The 19,362-nt window shown below is 36.5% G+C and overlaps 2 protein-coding genes across 6 annotated transcripts in view; one reads left to right on the forward strand and one right to left on the reverse strand.

Moving 5' to 3' along the window:
• The window catches only part of LOC106075768 (serine-rich adhesin for platelets-like), a 72,630-nt gene that overhangs the window by 44,003 nt on the left and 9,265 nt on the right, over positions 1-19,362 (forward strand). The window lies entirely within an intron of this gene.
• Positions 12,888-18,843, reverse strand: LOC106075787 (serine/threonine-protein phosphatase 2A catalytic subunit beta isoform-like). Of its 4 annotated transcripts, none has more exons than XM_013236693.2 (3): positions 18,699-18,843; positions 16,139-16,492; positions 12,888-14,620 (listed from the first exon to the last, which is right to left on the reverse strand). In XM_013236693.2, exons 2-3 carry the CDS (start codon positions 16,454-16,456, stop codon positions 14,003-14,005), a joined length of 936 nt encoding a protein of 311 aa, XP_013092147.2. In that variant the 5' UTR covers positions 16,457-16,492; positions 18,699-18,843; the 3' UTR covers positions 12,888-14,002. The 4 variants fall into 4 exon arrangements, with proteins under 4 accessions (XP_013092147.2, XP_013092131.2, XP_055894449.1 ...); XM_013236677.2 differs by having other exon boundaries at positions 18,689-18,835; XM_056038474.1 differs by lacking the exon at positions 18,699-18,843 and adding an exon at positions 16,720-16,910.

The following is a 19,362-nucleotide window of genomic DNA, read 5'->3' on the forward strand; positions in this document are numbered from 1 at the left end:
AAAAAAAACATGGACTATGGCTTTACAAAAAACATTGACTATGGCTTTACAAAAAACATGGACTATGGCTTTAAAAAACATGGACTATGGCTTTACAAAAAACATGGATATGGCTTTACAAAAAACATGGACTATGGCTTTACAAAAACATGGACTATGGCTTTACAAAAAACATGGACTATGGCTTTACAAAAAACATGGACTATGGCTTTACAAAAAACATGGACTATGGCTTTACAAAAACATGGACTATGGCTTTACAAAAACATGGACTATGGCTTTACAAAAAACATGGACTATGGCTTTACAAAAAACATGGACTATGGCTTTACAAAAACATGGACTATGGCTTTACAAAAAACATGGACTATGGCTTTACAAAAAACATGGACTATGGCTTTACAAAAAACATGGACTATGGATTTACAAAAACATGGACTATGGCTTTACAAAAACATGGACTATGGCTTTACAAAAACATGGACTACGGCTTTACAAAAACATGGACTATGGCTTTACAAAAAACATGGACTATATAGATCTACTAAAGAAAAGTGCCGAGCACTCAATTGCTTTTCGAAACTGTCAACTCCGAGTTATTGTTTTTAATAAATATTAGAAAACTAATTGTATAGAAAATTTGTAATTGGTAAAGAAGACATTAGAAAAAAGGCCTTTTGATAATGTTGAACATTTATAAAGATAGTGCACTATGCTGTCAGTACACTATGCTGTCATTGCATAATGCTGTCAGTACACTATGCTGTCAGTACACTATGCAGTCAGTACACTATGCAGTCAGTACACTATGCAGTCAGTACACAATGCTGTCAGTCCACTATGCAGTCAGTACACTATGCTTTCAGTGCATAGTGGCTGCCTGGTCTTGCGGTTTGCGCGCTTGACTGTCGTTTGAATTTATCGATAGTCCAGGGTTCAAACCCTGCCCGCTCCCATCCCCCTTCGTCCTGCCTGAGGTTTGGACTAGGAAGTAAACTATCTTCAACTCTGAAGGAACATCCGAAACATGTAAAACATTTTAATGCTGTCAGTACACTATGCAGTCAGTACACTATGCTGTCTGTACACTATGTAGTCAGCACACAATGCTGTCAGTACATTATACAGTCAGTACATAATGCTGTCAGTACACTTTGCTGTCAGTACATTATGCAGTCAGTACATAATGCTGTCAGTACACTTTGCTGTCAGTACACTATGCAGTCAGTACACAATGCTGTCAGTGCATAATGCTGTCAGTACACTATGCAGTCAGTACACAATGATGTCAGTACACTATGCTATCAGTGCACTATGCTGTCAGTACACTATGCTGTCAATACGCTAGTACACTATACTGTCAGTAGACTATGATGTCAGTAACTACAAATCTACAAACACATAACAGGCTTTGACACTTCTATAATTATCTATGTCTTTACAATCTGTGGCTGGTATGCACCTCGAATAACGGACTTGATGGTCCGGGCTCTAATCTCGCTTACAACCTATACCACCCACACAGGCAGCAGATCTGAACGACAGGACACCAGGAGTGTCCACAATGTTACACCACTTTAGTGTTGGTGAACCTTTAAAAGAATGTAGGCCTATATATTCAAAAGTATTTTTGTTATATTTTTTTTAACAAATTTATTTTTGTTCTTCTTTATACGTATTACTAAAAATAGCTAAGCTAAAGATATCTTGTTTATAGTCACATTTCTAGATACTATGGTCTTTTTTATTTAGAAAACAAACATCTCTCTCTCTATATATATAATTCTCTTCATGGCTTAATAGTTTAAACATCAAACAATGGAAAGATCACTCTTTTATTTCTGCAAGTCGGACGGACTAAAGTTACCCCATGTAATTTTAGAGGCGAAAAAAGAGGCGGTGGGGAAAACAAGTAGTATTCACCCGTCAATAAATAGCAGGGCCGGACTTAACCATTGTGGGGCCCTATGCGAAACGGATTTCGCGGGGCCAAGTTTGGGTAGGGAAGCGGACAATAAGTGAAAATTTTGAGTTTGTTTTAGAAAATAAATTCGCTTTTGCATTTTATTCATTCTTTACTACGTACAGAATTACTTAACGAGTGTAGCGAGGTGATGCAGTCTATCATAAAAATTCTATTTCCTACATAGATCACACTCAATAGCTAGAATTACCTAATGTTTCAATCTATCTACGAGAATTGTTGGCCTCAAGTAATTCTTCATTAGTTTGGGGCGCGTAAAGTTTCTTTCACTAGATTCCACAATTACGGGTATTGCATAATGCCGGTTTTTTTTTATCGCCCGTAGGAATAGTGTTTTCCATATTGAATGACACTCCGAAATGAAAATTTTTGTCTATATATATTTCAGGAGATTTGTATGAGTTTTTAAAAAATTTTAATAATTTCCGGATATTTCCAGGACTTTTTCGTATATTTTGCAATTCCAGGAGATTTCCAGGAGCTCCTGGTTAATCGATAGGAGGCCGCGGGATATCTGTTATAAGTTATAAAGTGGTTTAATTTAATAATTTTTATACCTAGACTTAGCGCGGGTCCTATGAAAGTGCGGGGCCCAATGCGGTCGCATAGGTTGCAGTGGCCTAAGGCCGGCCCTGCAAAATGGCGGCGTATGCTACCGGTCGACTAGTTTGTTCTCTTCGGCATAAAAGTTCTTCCTTGCTCCGGTGACTTTAACTAGGCGGTAGTTTGCTGTATTTGTAAGTGTAACATTATGTCTCCAAGTGTATATACATTTATATAGTACCAGGTGACCGAGCCTCGCTCGTTTGATTAATTTGTTGTGGAAAAGTCATAAAACATTCTAGCTAAAATAAGTTTTTCGATAATGAAACATTTTCAAAGCGATATAACGGTCGATCTCGAGTTTTCTCCCTTGTGGCCAATGGGTTGAGATTTTTTTTCTCATTTACATACATAGCCTATACCTTGAAATTTTAAAGAAAATCGTTAGAGCCGTTTTCGAAATAAAATTGATATATACATTTATAATAAATAAATATATACATACATGTATACATGTATATATATACAATGCTTTTTTTTGTAAAAATAAAAATAGGTGCCAGTACTCAGTGATTAGGTGCCGGTCCTCCGGTCCTCAGTAGTTGATTGCCTAACTTTTAACTACTAAATATTAATAATATACGTTAAAATACAAGAAAAGTGATAATTTTTTTCACACACACACACACAAACAAATTTTTTTTTATTATTTTCACAAGGCTAGCTTATTTTATTTCACTTCACATAGTCATAATTAAGGATGGATGTAAATATTATTAACATTATATAGAGTTTTATAGAGTTTTGGTGTAACGGACTAGGATCAGTTTTGTGGACAATCATATCTTCTTCATTTCTGTATTTCTTCTAGTTCTTTTTGTAATGTGTTGTTTTCATTGTTCTATATATTATGCAATCGCTGCAAATAATCTGTGACTTTTGTTCCTGAACTAATGCAATTTGGTAGGTCATTTATGTAAATTAGAAGCAGTAGTGGGCCTAAGTCTGTTCCTTGAGGTACACCTGAGTTTACTGTTATTGGTGTTGATTTGGAGCCATTTATTATTACAGTTGCTTCTCTTCCCTCTTCGTTTGATTGATAAGGTATAACTTACACGAGGTATAGGCCTACTACCTACTCCCTAATTTCCATTGATATATTGAGATAATGTATTGAAATAGTTTCTATATTGTCAAGCTGAGATCTGTGCATTCAAAGCAGGTGTAACCTCTGAGATTAATCCACTGTGACGGATTAATCTCATCTCATCTTAGGTCCCGCCTGGGGCATAGGCCGCCAACAGCCAGCTTCTTCCAGGTGATTCAGTACTAGGTAAGTCGCTCCAACTGTACCCACGTCTTATCCATCTGATCGGTACCTGGATCAGAATCTCGGAAGGACGACCCCCCCCCCCCCCATTTCCTCTTTCCTTAGGGGTTCCAGGTGAGGGCGTGTAATGTTGGATTCAGGCTTGCGAATGGTGTAGCCTATCCAGCTCCAGCGTTCTGAAGGGTAGGGCTTTTAATGGGCTTCTACCTTTTTTTTTTTTTCAAAATTTCTTTCTGTTCATTGGTTGGTCACGGGCCTTCACTGTCCTACACACGTATACACATACATACACACAGCGAGAGAGAGAAAGAGAGACATATATCAAACCAATCAATCAACAATAAAACACAACAATAAAACACTTGACGTAGAAAAGTAAAGTCTCTGAAACTGTCAAATATTGGCTTCATTATTTTAGTGGGACGTAACACGATATACATGAGAGAGAGAGACAGAGACAGAGAGAGAGAGAGAGAGATTTAACTGTATTGCGCATGTATATTTAGGCCAGGCATCAACTCTACAAGGACGTATAAATATTGAAATCTGTTGACGACTATTGTGAAATATAAAGTGGTTGTGTGTGTGTGCGTTCTAGGGATTTTTTTTCTCTTCCCCTCACCCCCCCCTCCTCCTGATATCTCATCTACATCAAGTCTAGATCTAGTTGTCTATTGATCCTCATTGAGGCGTGGCCGAGGCTTTTAGCAAGCTGAGTGACAAACCCGAAGAGAATGTTTTTGTGGGTTAATTTATGTATAACATTATCAGTAGGGTTGCGAGAATATATAGGTATATATATATATATATATAGAGTATCCATTTTAAAGCCAAGTTTGTTAGTATAGCTTTTGGAATGTATTTAACCTTGCCAGATACCTTCTGGAATCTATCTATCTATCTATCTATCTATCTATCTATCTATCTATCTATCTATCTATCTATCTATCTATCTATCTATCTATCTGAATCTCTCTCGTGTATATATATTTATATTTGCGTCGTTGTTGCTGTTACGTTGGGGTGCTGGGATTGTTTACTTTCAAACTTTTTCCCTTGTCTGTACGTTTGTCTGCAAATTGATATTAAGCTTTTTACTTCAATAGTAGGTCTATCCACTAGTTTGCGTTCAAGTCTAACCTTGACATCTGATACTAAAACATGCTAAAACACCACCACCACACAAATAACACATAGTTTAGAAATAATTGTCTTATACATGTACGTTAAATGCACAGGGACACACATGCAACGGAGGGGCACAAAAATAAATAAAAATATGGTTCAGTGCATCATTGGTTTTTTTTTTGCAATGTGACGTTTGTTTAGTATAAAATCTCACGGCCCACTGTTTAATATATTATTTATCTATATCTAAACCAAGTGGCCGGGATAGGTAAAGCGCTTGGTTTCCGGGCAGAGGGGTCGCGGGTTCGAATCTAAGTGATTTTTCATGATTTTTAGGTGGGGAAAGTTAAGAAGGCAAGTCGTTGTAATGGTCAAATAACACTCTCGTTAACCGTCGGACACAGAAAAAGATGGCCTGTACATCATCTGCCCTAAACATCGAATGGTCTGAAAGGAGTACTTTATTATTTCTTTTCTTACCTATATCTTCATCAATATTTGTTGGCCATCATGTGTGTTTATTATTTATAGTTTTGACTAATTACTTTCAGTAATCATTATTATGAATCGCATGTGAAATTGTATTTGATGGCAGATCTGTTTTGCTAATTTAGCAATAATACATAATACCATCTCTCTCTATGTAGACAAGATAACATTTAATAATAGCAGGCTAGTTGTGAAATAGTGGACCCATGAACATTAAGATTAAACTCGTGCGTCACGTGATATAACGTAGGCGGAAGCTATTTATCTCGTATTGCATTACACCCAGTTAAGTGCATAATGTATTAGTCCGCTCAACCGCTGTATACAATAATCAGACGTCATTTCATAAATCTGAAAGCAAACAATTTCTCAAGACACTGGGTGGGTTCAGAAGCGTCTGTATTTTTTTTTAAAACTCTCAAACTAAATGTTTCCAAACCAAATTATTATCAACAACTACAGTGAAAATAAGGCTGAAGCAATATGAACTGGCACATCTACTTTTTTTTTCTAGAATTAGCACTTGTCAAAGTGGTAACATTGTAAGGTTTTCATGACTGACTTATGTCGCTGTTCAAATCCATGTCGTGTGAATCGTTCATATAGTTATCATCTCTGATAATAGTTTCTTTACCACCTTATGCTCTGATCGAAGTCGCTATCGTCGAGGTAACCATTAGCGAAAAATAAACAAGCTGAGTTGGAATCGAACCTCTGCACACACCTGCATGCATCCCTTGAATACATATCCAAAATTTAAACCAAAACAAATGCGTAATTTTCATACTTTATATCAATAATCAACATATCAGTACATGTGCATACAAAGGTTGAAACGAATTCGAAGCAAGGTAGAATGCTGTTAACTTGTTATGACCCTTTTTTGTTCAGAAAATAAATAAATAAATGAATAAAGAATTTATATTCATCATCTCTTCCATTTTTCGTTCCATAGACGCTTCTGGTGTGCAATTAACATGATCATTCATTAAAGCTATGAAACTAAATAGTAGACTAGATCTATTATTAATGCTACTAAAATAGTGGGTCTATTTTTTTATATCAAAGTTCTTATGAAATTTGTATTAGTAGGCCTATTCTCACCTCCTTTAAAATTAATTCGATTCTAGCCTGCAGTTTATGTTTTTTCAGACATGCGGAACTGACGCTTAGCGTATGTGATCAGTCCTGTAGGACCGAAATTGAGGCAAGCGTATGGATACATAAGTAGTGATAGGGAGTGTACATCTATGTATAATGCCTTGTATGAGGGGTGTAAAAGGAGTGGGAACAAGAGACAAACTAGAAGCAGTGGTAAGAGGTGTGGGTTGCAGAACCATTCAGTAGAGTGACAACTTGCCAGTTACTTTTATTTACCTCTATGGAGCATAGAATGGCTGGGGACGACCTTTTAACACGTCTAGCAGGAATTGTCATTCAAATGTTGAGGTGTCTGCGTGACTGTTTAAAATGACTTCTTGTTCTGATGACGTCAAATCATTAAATTTGTTTCCGCTCCTTTTCATCATGGAGACAAGACTTGACTACAGTGCTATAAAATAAAACACGTTCTTTAAAAGCAGTGATGCCCAAAATACGGCCCGAGGGCCAGATCCGGGCCGCGACGTGTTCCATCCGGCCCGCCGAAATATGGGCACAAAGTTTAGAAATTCCGCTTCCAAACAAAAAAAAAAGGGTTGAAAAATGTATCTTTATCTATGTTTGGGCCCTCATTTTTTCTCTGATGGATTAACATTTGTCTGTTTATGAAATGGGACTCTGAGTGTAAAATCTACCAGGAAAGGTGACTTTGTTTGTGGAACATGATAATAATCCATAAAACAACAACATATAAAAAGGGCATTTCAAAATAAATATGGTGGCATTATGGCATTCTTTGTTTGAGTCGCAAATAAAAGATTGTTAAATTAAACTACGCCAAGAGATTGGAGGATCCATGGGTATATATTTACCAACAAGAGACAACAAAATGATCCGGTGGTAAAGCTACCTAACCCTAACCTACGGGGCCTACACTGTTGCTCACATTTGAAGTAGAGAGATAGAACACTTCTCTGATGCGTAAAAAATCGAATATTCAAATAACCTATTACTTAAGTATTAAATCCACAGGTTTCTACCAAAATAGTTTCAAAACAATTTCATTTCCCTTTTGTAACTTTTCGGTAATATGGCCCGCGAGACGAGTGTTGGAAATTAAAATAACCCGCGGGTCGAATTAGGTTGGGCATCACTGTCTAAAAGGAAATGACCCACCCACCCACGCACTAGCATATATCCACCCCATTCCTTTCTTGTCTATGACTTTCTGTATGAGAAGGGAGACAACTAAGAACATGTTTATTGCTGATCACTAAGATTTAAATTGTGATAGATCGATGTAGTTGAATATAAAATGGAGAGTAGGCCAAGGTTTTTGGAAATAAAATATATCAAAGATAATACTCCCTTTCTCTCTTAAAACAGAAGACTATCGCTATGTAGAATCTATGGTCTTAACACTCCTTTTATTATTATCGGGGATACTGTTACAGTTAGTGTAGGCCTGTAAACTCAGATTTATGTCTAAACTGAATGGATAAACGAGACCTCCCACAATTCAGTAGTGATCACATTACCTATGACATGTGTTTCAAGTTGTCCATAATACAAAGTTGACGTAGATTTCCATCAATGGCTGATAACTAAAAATAGATTGCTTGCTTGTTGGTGTATCCGGTGTAAACATTACCGGAAGAGTTGCTAAGCTAGGCATTTTTGTACATTTAGCATCTGAATATCAATGTTCTGAGCGCTTTCGCGTGTGTCACTATGTAATTGTTATTTTTTAATTGACAACAGTGACATTTCACTGTGATTTCCTTGACATTGTTTAGTTTGTCAACATCTGTATTTAAAAATGTTTCCTAGTCTTCCTCTTTATCTACTTAAGGTTTTCTTTAGGTTACAATTGACTTAAAGTTACATTTTTCTTTAGGTTACATTTTCTATTTGGTTACATTTTTTTTTTAGGTTGCATTTTTCGTCCCAAAATATCTCAGTATCGCTTCCACTTATTTTTTGTTTTGTTACTGTGTTACTTTATTTGATTGCTTCAAAAACAAACAAAAAAAAAGTAACAAAAACGTTTAACTAAGAGCTGATTACTGTGTTTCAAACTTATGTGTAAACCCAATGGATTCTGACAGCCAATGGTGGGCCGTGTTCCAAACATCAGAATGGTGTTCATTAGGAAATGTATTGGTGTTCATTATGAAATGTATTGGTGTTCATTATGAGATGTATTGGTGTTCATTAGGAAATGTATTGGCTGTTGGACGAGAATGCAAAAAAATGAACTTTCTGATGTTTTAAACTTTCCTTCTATTTTCTTACTAAATAAACTCCCTTGAGTGGGGCGGCAACAATTTGCCATCCGCGGTTAGATCAACTTTACATCTAGTCGGTGATGCATAAACTTAAATAGTCGTGGTGTAGGTGTTTCTTTATTTATAAGTCTGAGCATTACAAAAAAAAATACGCTATACTTACACCTGTGTCAATCTGACTATTCTATGAAGGGAGGTTAGGGTAATGGGGAGACAGAGGGGAGGGGTGGAGCTGTGTCAAGGTCGACCCGAAAACACACTAACGTCCCCTCCACCCAAAACACTTTTGAATTTCCATTCGTTTTTTTTATTTTTTATTTTGGTCTTCTACTTTATTACGGTGGTAGATTTAGTTTAAAAACATGGGGAAAAAAAAACTTTTAAAAAAGCTTATATTCAGCGAAGTTGTATCAATTACTTTGGATCAGTCATGTAATTAAATTTGTAATAGATCTTGTCTAGACTAACAATCATAAATCTGTGCGATTGCACAGATTGTTTTTGTTTTGAGCAATGTCATGCTTTTAGCTTTCTCAATACGCTATTATCCTATTACTTGTCTGGACCAGTCGGAAAAGGGGGGGGGGGTGAGAAGAAAGAAAGGGATATCTAGGTGATCGCTTTTTAAATTTGGTGTGAGAGAGTTAACGTGTACACACTTTTTACCAGACAGACAGAAAGAATGAGTTGATATAAGCTTTGGAAAATGATTATGCTTGGCTTGGGTGTGGCAAAATATGTAGGTCACAGTTGGGGGCTGCGTAGCCATGGAAAATGCTGTATCTCTCATTAATCCTCGGCCTCGAAGACAAGCCTTATTATTATTAAAATATTCAGATTTTGGGCCAACCCATTTAACTTATAGTCACAAGACAAAAAAAAAATAAGTATACTTCATCTTGCAGAGTTTCTTAAACTGTGGAGGGGGCAAAATAAGGGGAGGCGTGAGGTCTCAAGGGGCACGGTAAATCTTCACAAAACAAAGGGGGGGGAGGAAGCCTGTGAATTTCTTTTTCAAGGGGTACAGTACATCGTTGACAACTTTTGTGTGACAAAAAAAAAAGGTCTTCTGCAAGACGTCTTTCTTAACACAAAGATGAATTTGCGACAATTACGCCTATTACAGAAGTACGTTTACTAAATGTAACTAAAATGTTCTCACGTGACAGCATTGGTCAGTGTTGTCTCTTTCTTTATTAGACTTAAGTTTGAACTGCGACTTTTGTTTTTTTACTAAAAAGAATAGTGTACTATAGTTCAAGAAAACACTTCAATATCGGTCTGTCCCATCCTCGTTTACTTTAATCTTTTTTTTTTCATTTGCGCTCTTCTTACTATGACCAAAAGTAAGTTCTAAAGATGAGAACGCAGGAAAACGTTTGACGTCACGGATCTCACTGGGGGAGCTTACAACTATCTCCCACCCCTTTTGCTGAATGGAGGAGGACCCTTCTTCGTCTCCAATACTATCTTCATTGAAGGCCCTCTAAAACTACAGCTTTTGAAAACATTTTTTTAAGTCCCAGCCTCTCGAATTGTTAAATATTTGTATTTCCTGATATTGGATGAAAATTTAAATATTGCCTTAACCCGTAACGTACCTCATTCTTCTTCAACTGAAATTATTTTTTGCTTTTTATGAAAATTTCTTTTTGATTTCCACTGGCTCTGAGTCATGACTATATATTGAAAGGATTGATGTGACACAGAAGAGTGGTTAGTTTGAATGTACATTCATGTTTCTCAATCTGTTCTGCCACCAGCATTGATATAGCCCTTCATATAGGCGTTAATCTAAGTCTTAACATTGGCTTTAAGGTAGACGTTAATACAGGCGTTAATGAAGGGTTAATATACACGATAAAATACAGGCGTTAATGAAGGGTTAATATACACGATAAAATACAGGCGTTAATGAAGGGTTAATATACACGATAAAATACAGGCGTTAATGAAGGGTTAATATACACGATAAAATACAGGCGTTAATGAAGGGTTAATATACACGATAAAATACAGGCGTTAATGAAGGGTTAATATACACGATAAAATACAGGCGTTAATGAAGGGTTAATATACACGATAAAATACAGGCGTTAATGAAGGGTTAATATACACGATAAAATACAGGCGTTAATGAAGGGTTAATATACACGATAAAATACAGGCGTTAATTTAGGCGTTTATGTAGGCGTTAATTTAGGCGTTAATATGGACGTCACTATAGGTTTTATTATAAGCGTTCCCTTAACATGTGACTTCTACTAGACACGGGATTCCAATCACATGCTTTGGGTTGATAACCAGGCGTCCAGTTACTTGACAGTGAAACATTCCCAGACACGAGGGAGGTGGTCTGTTTGTTAGGGGTTGGGTTTTAGAAGCTAAATCTTGTTACAGAGGGAGATAATACATAACATGGAAGCCTATTTTGTTAGTTAATGTTCTAAATGGCAGCAGTATGCAATAATACACGACACAACATCCTACTTTGTTGGTAAATATACCATATGTTACATAATATCGATCTTAAGTACATGTACAAAGAAAAGCTGGGGGTATTTTGTTTTGTTTTATAAGCGTCCTAAGTTCCATCAGGAATGAAGATTACTGCGTCGTATTTCAAGCCCCAAGCAGCACAGCAGGGTGAATGGCACTGTACAGGATCTGAACCAGGACGATCATGACGGCATTCCGAAGCGAAAATAAACGAATTAAGTTTACAGGCGCATGTATGATCTCAGTGCAATAAATACTAAACTGAGTCATGTGACATTTCGTTCTTTAAGGTATTTCCGCCTTCATTTAAGCTTTTAATTTCATATTTATAGGATTTCGATTTATTGCTAAAAGCTTACTAAAGAGGAATCTGCCTCAAAGTATACCACAGAATTGCATAATGGCGATGAAATAATTTACTAGTACAATTTAATTTTGTAGACTATTAATCGGCTAAAAAAAACCCTACTTATTTTAAAAACGCGTTTTTGTGACTACCATCTACTGTAATGTTTGTCTTCTTCTATTAATATCCTACAGGCTTGTTAGATCTGAACAAAAAAGTTTTCTGTCATGTGACTGAACTTTTTTTTAAAGCGATAAACAAATAGTGTGTTGTAATTTTTTAAAAAACTTTTCAAAGGTCAGTGCACATCAAGTTTTTGTTTTGTCTGTTTTGTACGGAGAGCCCTGAGGCGGTGTGCAGAGATATATGTCAGTGTTCTGTACTAAGTAGAGAGCGTTAGAAGGGACATAACTCTTGTACCGTGAACATACTTTAAGATAAGATTAAGCAACTTTATATTTCATCTATGTTTAAGATGAGGTATAAATTCGTACATAATATTGTCGACCATTTCTAGATTAATAAACAATATAAAAATTATTATATTATTAATAATAAAGATAATAATAAACCACGATAATAGTAAAGAAGTGACTATTTCTAAGTTTAAGAAAAAATTAACAAATAGTTATGAAATATTTTCTTTTTTTTGTTGATTCGGAAGAATCTAGTGTTTCAAAATGTTTATGTAATTCATAACTACTCTGTAAGGTATGCTTTAAGATTTAGATAACTAACTCGAAAATGTCAACAGATAACATCAAAATGAGCAAAGAAAAAAAAAAGCGTATTTTGCTGTTCAACCGGGAAGCAGAACATTTATAAATTTTGCATTAAAATAAAAAAAATAATTAGGAAGTAAATTGAACGCTTCTGGCAACAATTTCGTTTCTTTCCTGGCAAGGATGACAATGGCCACGAGAGTCCAAGATTATAAGAAAAAGCATTGGACACGGAATTGTTAGTTTAATTACACAGCAACAAGATCAACAAAGCTGCATCCTTATCCTGGGTTAAAGTTGGACACACTTACCTACCGAAACAGAAGAATCAGAATTAACAATTAAGAAAAGCATATGCTGAAACTCGATGGAGGGAGGGGGAGGGAGGGAGAGAGAGGGAGGGAGAGAGAGAGAGAGAGAAAAAAAAAAGACGTATAAAGTTAACAACTACTCAATATTATAAGTAATGTACTGTTTATTCAGTAAATAAAACATTCGAAGATCTAAAATCAAATTGTATTTTGCATATTCATTACCTTCACGCAGGTTCGTATTCAAGGGTATTGAGGAGGACATTTTTGTTTGGAGGGGAGTTATATATTTATTAGCCCCATTCTTACTCACAAAGTCACTACCGTGAGTCCATGACCACACAAAAGCATCATTAAAAAAAAACCACATCTAATTTAGATCAGTGTATCTCAAACCCCATACAAATAAATACACTAAGCACATTCTGAGTATTTAGCGGAACACTATTCTTTTTTTTTTTTTGAGAGATTGATTCACGTGATGTATTTCTAGCTAATTATTCCAGTAGTTCGTGGAACACCTTTTCAGTCCTCGCGGAACACTAGGGTTCTGTAGAACACAGTTTGGGAAACACTGATTTAGATTATAGTTAACTATCCGTGGCAATTTATATTACTCCATGTTTTCGACGTTCGGGCTTTCTACTGTGTAAGTTCAAATTGTTTATGTTTCATTTATAAGTACAAAAACCACAGATCTTTAATCAATCCTGTCCTGAAGTTTGAACACACTATCTTTAAATCTTTATTCTCTTGAAGTCTTTGAAAGATTAATGAATGCAATGTTTTTCTTTTTTCGTTGCCAATAGTATTTTCTAATTTGACAATGTATGCCTCCCGTTTATTCCGAGATAGAATGTAGTACATTGGAGGTCGTTGCTTTGATTTCTTCTTCTTCTTGAAACTGTCAGGTAGAGTTTAGTCTTTGGCTATTGGAACTCTAGAACAAAAAACGGGGAATTAACTCTCTCTCCGTAATTATATTCCTCGTTTCGATAGTATTATTCATTTTGCTCATTTGAGTTTCACTATCCTGTTTTGATTAAACTTCAATAACTTTTGTGTTTGCCATCAGAAAATGTTATATTTGGTATTGAATTATAGGAGAATGCATGCTCTTTTTACACAATACAAATTAAAGTTAATAAATCCAAAATCAATTAGGAGAGAAAGAGTTTAAAAAATGGCGGGGAAAGATGAACAGCTCGACTCGAGGACACCACAGCGTAACAATTCAGAATCGTTCCATAATGAATGCATGTCACAAAAAATAGTCAGGTACGGACTTTGTTATCGATATCCGCCCCTGAGAGGGCGCGTGGTCGTACTGTGAGAACCTCGTGCTGCCCACATCGTCCACCTCCATCAGGGCGCCAAGGTTGCCACAGCGATAGCAGTAGTTGGGGGCGCTAAACACCGTTAGTACGTGGCCCGCGTGGCACCAGTTGAATCCTTCCATGACCATCTGGTGGGCCCTGGCTATCACGGACAGGCTGTTGCTGTGATTGAACGCCATGGATACGTCCTCGCCGAAGTTGTACCCGGCACCCCGGGGCGACACCGACCAGCCTTCCCTGTCCTCCGGATCCGACCACAGCAGATCGCTGATAGGCCCGTCGTGTGGTATTTCTTGAATTCTATCTAAAACTCGTATGTGATCGAGCGTGTCAATGGAGGGAGATAACCCCCCGTGAAGACAGAAGATGGAGTCGTTGACGATGGCCGTCAAAGGGAAGTAATCAAATAAATCTGTAAAATATTTCCACACGTTAGGACTACCGTATTTAACCAAGCACTCGTCGTAAAAGCCATAGACCTGAGAGCTCATGCGACACTCGTGGTTCCCTCTCAATAAAGTTATCCTATCCCTGTAGCGTACCTAGAGATAGAAAGCCAAGAGAAAAGAATATTAACAAAATACAAAAAATGCGTTCAAAGAATGCTGTAAACAAATATAGGCCTTTGTTTAACATTGCTTCTATCAACTCACTCTGTCTGTCTGGTACACTATTGTTGTACACATTATTTCTTCCACACCCATTCCCGGATAAAGTTGAAATGTTACACAATTATTTGTTGTACCTAACAAAACATCAATCAATAAGAAAATGAACCAAATAGTTAATATATTACTGGTAATTAATTATTTTGTTTGGCATCGAACAAGGGAAATAAATGTTACTTATTGAACGATGTGGCTGTATATATGGAGTTCCCCTTATCACGTTTTGTACACGTTTTTTCTTCCACTTCCCATTCTCGGATCAATTGAAATTTTGCATAATTTAGTTTTAGTCAATACATGAATCGATTAGATAGTGGTAATTAATTTTTTTTATTTCGTAATGAAAATGGGAGCTTATTCCTGCTATATTGAGATATATGCAGTGATTTCTTTTTAAAGGTTTTTCCCCTTAGATAAGCTTTTTATTTATTGTTGTTTTTTTTTTTTGTTTTTTTGCTTGTTCATAATTTGTCTTAGCACGGTGTGTTAAAGATACTTAGTAATAGTAAAAAAACAACAACATATAGATGGAACACATTTTGGAAATTTCAGTTCAACAACATAATTAAAAGTCAAAATAAATTATTCAGTTTTTTTTTTTTTTTACTAGGAAGAAAGTGTGAACTAATCATATGAATTGAAAATAAACCCCCAATTATTGGTAGATCTGTTCAGCTTAATAAAGTCAGCTTAAATTACGACAAATGTGACACAAGAAATATGTCACTACTAATACACATGGACATTTAGTGGCCGACATAAATGTTTTGGCAGGAAGGGGAGATTGGTAACCTAACCCGGGGACGCTCCTGGGAGATATTCCAACTGATTGTAGCTTTACAATTATGTAGAGAGTTTCTTCTATGACGGATTAAAAAGCTAGATTTTTGGTGCCATCCTGTCAGAATGAAGGAAGTGTTTGGATAAAATATGCTATAGGATCATTTTTGGCACTATATATATTATATTACTGCAGCAACACATTTTCTAAGCTCTTCTTCTTTGTTTTTTTTTGGCTAAATTTTCTTTTTAGTTGGCAACTTCGATTTCAATTTATGTTGAAAATAGCCACTAGCGGAAAAAAATAGAAACCAAATCATTGGATGCTCAACAATGATCAATACTATATGGATGTTATAAGTAAAGCTAGTAGGCCTTACGTGTGTAACGTGTTATACAATATAGAGCCATGCTCTATAGTAACTCTACACGAAGCATTCTTAAAGCGATAGACCATTTGTGATGATACAAAAATCATTGCCTGGAATTATTCTCTGTTTCCCATGTTAATGGTTTTTTTTTTCAAATCCGAAATGGAAAGTTGGAAACAATAATGATTTTGTTTTTTGAATTGCGAGAAATAAAAGTACTGATCTTATATGAGTTTCTTACCTTTAAAGCGACCAAAAGTGAGACTGTTTCTACAGAGTGATATCCCCTGTCGACGTAATCCCCTAAGAACAAATAGTTTGTATTTGGTAATTCTCCTCCAATTTTGAACAGCTCAAGGAGATCGTAGAACTGACCATGGATGTCTCCACATATGGTCACTGGGCACTGGACAGCTTGGACGTTGGACTCGTCGATTAGAATCTCCTGGGCCTTCTCACACATAACTCTTACTTGCTCTTCAGGGAGTGGTCTGCATTGCTGCAGATGTTTGATCCACTCGTCTGCGTCCTTCACATTGAACGCTTTAGTTTTCTCCATAACGAGGCTGGTCAAGTAACTTTACTTTGTTTGTTCCTTTGAAAGTCAAAATGTGTTGAGAATTTAAAATAAAATGTAAAGTATAATGAGAACAGATTAATTAATGAATAATTATTTAATTATTCTCCTCCTTATTGTATTTGTATTGTTTATACGATTTAGTTTATACAAAACATACGATCTAAATTAGTCTCAATGAAATCAAAGCAGCGTACTGTTTTGACTGTAAAGTTATGATTTAAACGACTGATAACTTTGCTTACTGATTACTTTATTCCACTCTGGTCACGAGGGTCAGACGAGGGGGTGACCCTTTTGATAATTACGGAGAAGGGAGTCGGGAGCGAGGGCGGTAGATGATGATGTAAGTGTCAATTAGTGTGATAAACAGCTGACAATCAAAACCTTAAAACCACCAGAGCACTGCTTGTAATAGAGATGAGATAAGCTTCCAAGATAGCGTGCAAACCGTACAAGATAACACCAAGTCAAGAGGTGACGACCTCATTGGCTCAGTCTTGTTGATATCAACGGTAATGAGACTTAGGGCATGAGTGTTTGTGACGCAATAAGATCTTTAAACGTTTTGGAACAAATACGAAAAAACAACAACCTGCAGTTTAGTTGACCACCCGAAGACAACGACTTTGTCTGAATTGGCTGTGAACTGCGTACCCACGCAAACTACCGCATTTCTCCTTTATCTACTGTAGCACAATCTTTACATCTAAAAATACGTAATAAAAAGTTTTTGTTTATACTTAATAATGCAAGTGTTATAGTTTATAAATACCAGACAAGCTGTTGTTAACAGATGTGTATAGTAAAGGATGCTATTCTTGCCACTGGTTGTCCGTACAAAGTTCTCATGCGGTCTATAAGTTGATGTTTAGGCCATCTGTTGTTTTTTTTTTGTCAGGGGGGGGGGTGCAACGGTTAACCAGCAGGGTGTCATGTGACCAGCACAACGACAAACCGCCTTTACTTGCCCCAGCTTAAGTCAGGTACCCATTAGAGTTTGGTGGACTCTGTGGTGCCCTAAAAATCCCAGTCCTCATCGAGATTCGAATCCAGGACCTCAGGTTCGAAGCCAAGCGCTTAAACACTCAGCCATCGTTTCCCTATAGATGTCTATACAACCAACTCACATATAATTGTGCGCTACTGTATCTTGTATCTCGTCTGTACTTTGACTGTCGTCGTTGGGGCGCCGTGACAGTTCACGTAACAAAATCTCTCCATTTTCTCCGGTCAGCAGTTGTTCATAAGTTACTCTCAAGCTCTTGAATTCTTCATTCACCCCCAGCGTTCATTGTCCAACTTTCACAACCATATGGTGGCACAGATATCATTTACGAAAAATACAGCTTTAATTTTACTTATAAGTGGATGTAACTCTCCCAGATTGTCCACAGTTTGCACCTGGCAGCGAATGCCAAGTTTAAACTGTTGATTTGTGCAATAAGTAAGACATATTATATTATTGAATTGTGCACCCTAACCATCCGGTCAAGCCAAATCCCAAATCGTTTCAGAGGACAACGTTTTCTGATGTCTGTGTCTGTGATGGCGTTTTTTTTTTGTTTTTTTTTGCATCGGCTCCAATGTTTAGGGTAAAGTTGCTGATTCCCGCCCCCATCTTCAATGGACAGATTAACCCTAAAGGTCCACTGTTGGTGGAGTTTTGATTCTTTTCCTTTATTACAGCTTTTAATTTAATTTATCTTTAAAAAGTAAAAACTACAAACAGTTTGATATTGTTGGAAATGCTGCTACGTCGCCTAGTCTTATTTTGTGGTTTTATGCTCATTTTCGTCAAACAATAATGATAATAATAATAATAATAATAGCCTTAACATTCCTAGGAACATCTTCGTTGCCTGTCAGAGGGCAGTACTGCTGCAGACCTGCCACATCACCAGAAAATTCCTCAGTGGAAACTGTTAAAGGGACTACGATGAATTTTGTTTCTCTTTAGCGAAACTCGACCCTGGCAGCGCCAGAGAATGACTACTCGTTCATTTCTAACATAATAATAATAACGTTATATCATTTTCCCGATTTATTTTAATTCAATAGTCAATATAAAATTGAATGTATATGAAGAACAGCTTAAACATAGCATCAGTGGCTATTGTATATTATAGGCCTAACTATTTCAACGAACTAAAAGATAGTACACCATTGCACCATTGTCATATCAATTAATGAACAATTTAAAAAGAAGTTAACAAAAGCAGACTTGTTTAGTTCTATGTGGCTGGTTGTTCCTCTTGTTTGTTGTCTGTGAAATATCTAACGCTACGTTAGACCTGTTAGTCTTCTACTTATAGTCTTGTTCTGGTGGCTCTCTTGCTGCTTGAGACCAAAGTGTCAGTTGATATGTCCAGTTTTCTGCTTACCGAGTCCTTTATATAGACGCCCGGATGAATCATACATGGGTAGTTAGTTATACAGGATTGGTTGGTGACGAAACGGACACTAGGCTATATAAGTCGCATGACTATGACAAGACTACGATAAGCACGGACTCAGTTTTAAGAGACCTTGGTCTTACTCCATTTTTTTTGGTTTCGGATTTTCCCAAACTGTCAACATTGGTAATCATTTAAAACGTTTAGTGGCTAAGGATATCAGCTTTGGATTTTACGTTTATTTTTAGGCTCACACTATATTTTCAACATCATCTTCCTTTACCTAATTGGACAACTTTACATTATTCCTATCCATACAACTTAACCTTGCTGGAACAGTTGATGTATTTAAAAAACAACAACAATGTTCTCAGTTAGGCCTACTTTGTACATAAAAGAATTACGCTTCGACGCTAGTTTCTGTTCCTGTGAAGAAGAATAAGGCCTTCACCTAGTTCGAATTTTTTTTTACATTAAAAATTAAATATTACG

Source organism: Biomphalaria glabrata, chromosome 8 (assembly GCF_947242115.1).
Source record: "Biomphalaria glabrata chromosome 8, xgBioGlab47.1, whole genome shotgun sequence".
NCBI classification, from domain to species: domain Eukaryota; kingdom Metazoa; phylum Mollusca; class Gastropoda; family Planorbidae; genus Biomphalaria; species Biomphalaria glabrata.

Bases quoted from the DNA above. Each gene is read 5' to 3' on its own strand.
- LOC106075787 (XM_013236693.2), bottom strand. From the start codon at position 16,456: ATGGAGAAAACTAAAGCGTTCAATGTGAAGGACGCAGACGAGTGGATC. The intron at 14,621-16,138 runs GTAAGAAACTCA...TTCTATCTCTAG, and splicing joins CACTTTTGGTCGCTTTAAAG to GTACGCTACAGGGATAGGAT.